The sequence below is a fragment of the Carassius auratus genome, chromosome 7, assembly GCF_003368295.1.
Source record: "Carassius auratus strain Wakin chromosome 7, ASM336829v1, whole genome shotgun sequence".
NCBI classification, from domain to species: domain Eukaryota; kingdom Metazoa; phylum Chordata; class Actinopteri; order Cypriniformes; family Cyprinidae; genus Carassius; species Carassius auratus.
This window is the reverse complement of record NC_039249.1, coordinates 26,703,731-26,706,206: the sequence shown is the minus strand read 5'-3', so window position 1 is coordinate 26,706,206 and position 2,476 is coordinate 26,703,731. Positions and strand designations below refer to the sequence as shown.

At 39.5% G+C, this 2,476-nt stretch overlaps 1 protein-coding gene across 1 annotated transcript; it reads right to left on the bottom strand.

Annotated features, from left to right (window-relative positions):
- Window positions 1-1,781, bottom strand: LOC113106360 (relaxin-3 receptor 1-like). Its single transcript, XM_026268216.1, has one exon. The coding sequence runs from the start codon at window positions 1,659-1,661 to the stop codon at window positions 465-467; it is 1,197 nt and encodes a 398-aa protein (XP_026124001.1). The 5' UTR covers window positions 1,662-1,781; the 3' UTR covers window positions 1-464.
- Window positions 1,782-2,476: the final 695 nt, after the last annotated feature.

Below are 2,476 nucleotides of genomic sequence, written 5' to 3'. Positions count from 1 at the left end.
ACAGCACTAGTATAACTACAGTTTTTCAAGCATTGATTCAGAGCTCAGAATATCTTTGCATTTCAGTGTATTTTTTATTTTAAATGGACATATTGTTAATCCAATATCAATCAAAAAGTGGCAAAGAAGAATAGTCAAATAGGCGTGGCAGATGCAGGACAAAACATGGCCTAATTATATCTTCTTTTTCTTTTTTCTTTTCTTTCTTTCTTTTTTCTTTTTAGCCATTGGGTCTAACTTGGACATGTTTATATTCAGTAAGCATATAAATACCAACAAATAAAACCGCTTTAAAACTGTTCAAGTCATAAACTAGTCATTCGTCGTTCTCAAATCACAGCACCCATTTGGTTTATCGGGAAAATAAATAAATAAATAAATAAATAAATAAATAAATAAATAAATAAAAATAAGTCCACTGTTCAAGCAGTTAAAAGAATCTGTCTGAAAGCCTGTGAATGTTGTCAGTATAAGGTCGGTTGTCTGGATTGTTGGGAGCGTTGTGCGTCAATCACGTTTAAATGAATTCCAGTGTGTGCGTCATCCAGGTTTTGATTGCTGCCTCGGCTGTATCCATATAGTTTTCCAGCCTTCGAAATAACAGGCGAGGAGATGCGCAAAAAGAAACTATGCAATATTTTCCTAAACTCCCGTCGCATTAAACAATACAAAACTGGGTTTAAACAACTATTAGTATGAGCAAGACAAACAGTCACGGGGAATACATACGTATGCACCATGTAGTATGTTTTGTCCCAGTGCACTGCGTTCAGTTTGACCAGCACGCCCCAGAGGGTTATCGCATGGTTAGGCATCCAACAGATGAAGAAAGAGAGGACCACCACCGTTACAGACTTTGCTACTTTCGATCTTCTTCTTTGATGGGTATTAATGCCCCTCTTTCGGATAAACCTCAGCAGTAACAGATAACATACTGAGAGAATAAACATGGGCAAGATAAACGCAATGACAATTTTCTGAAGGTGATACAAAGCGAGCCAATCCTGGCCATCTGGAAACTTGAGGAGGCAGAGTTTTTCACCTGCCACAACTGTCACGGTGGAGAAAATGGAAGTTGGAGCAGTTGCCACAGTCGCCAGGATCCACAATACAGCACAGATCCACTTCACAGACACGGACTTCTTTCGAGAAGGGATCTTTAAAGCAGAGGCGACAGACCAGTAGCGCGTGATGCTCATCGCGGTGAGGAAAAAGACGCTGGCGTACATGTTCATCACAGTGACTGATAAAATGATCTTGCACATGGCGTTACCAAACGGCCAGCTGAAATCCAACGCCGTGTCTACAGCCCAGAAAGGCAAGGTCAGAACAAACTGAAAGTCGGTGACAGCTAAATTGATGACAAAGAAATTAATGATTGATTTCTTTCGACCTTGTCTTATTTTCATAAGGAAAAACACCAAAAGGTTTCCGACCAAACCCACGGCGCACACCGCAGAATAAACCACTGAGATGATAATCCGCAGGACGAGGCTGCCGTCAGCAGTCACATCGATGTCTTCCAGACTGCTGAACTTGTGCTGATCCGTTAAACTTCTGTTCAGAGTTGCCCATCCGCTTTGGTTGAGAATGTCACCCATTGTTTCTGAAGAAATCTCTCCAACAGGTGCCTGGTGGAGAAGGCTGTCTATTGATCGCATATCAGTTAGTCTGACATTGTTTCACACAGAACATAAACGGTTTTAGATGGCAATGGGTTGTTTTGAACACGCAGAACACCTGAGAGCCAGCGTTTTATGCAGAAGCGCGCGGGGAGCGCCCGCCTGTGAAGCGCGCGCACTGGATAACACCGCTGCGTGACTTACAGCCGTCAGCCGTTCTCTTGACGTCATGTCATGTCATTCAGTTTTGAAGAAAGATGATCAAATAACACAAGATTCCAAAATAGACTTGTTACTTAACTATTTAATAAACAAAAATCTAAAAATAAACGGAAACCAAACGCTAAAAAAATGTAATAGAAATATAGGCTATTTCAGCCCATATAGTAGCTTTTGTTACATTTATTAGTCAGTTATTTAAATGCAATATCAAATGATTTAACATTTAATGCTATTATAATTTAATATTATGTTCATGGATTTTATGTTAATGTTTGCTTTTTTAGTTCCTGTTGATAGCTCATACTACTCTTAGAGTCAATAAAGCCTTATCGTGTATCATCTTATCATATATCATCTTAAACTTCTGCAATTTACAATGCTAGATTGAAATGTCTTCGTAAATTGATATGAATATATTTTCTTTACTGTTGTGTCCACCAGAGGGGGCGATTGATGGACATATATACTCAGCTCAGTTTGTAACTCCCTTAAAAATTAGCTGGCATTGTCAGATTTTCCGTTTTCAGACTTTCAGTTTATTGGAGGGTCTGATAAAGTGTCAGATGGGGGACAGGTGGACAATTAGGCTACTTAGTAGGCGTTAAAGGGGTAATTCACCCCCAAATTAATAT

Excerpts from the sequence above, each read along its gene's own strand:
- LOC113106360 (XM_026268216.1), bottom strand. The coding sequence starts at position 1,661 with ATGCGATCAATAGACAGCCTTCTCCACCAGGCACCTGTTGGAGAGATT.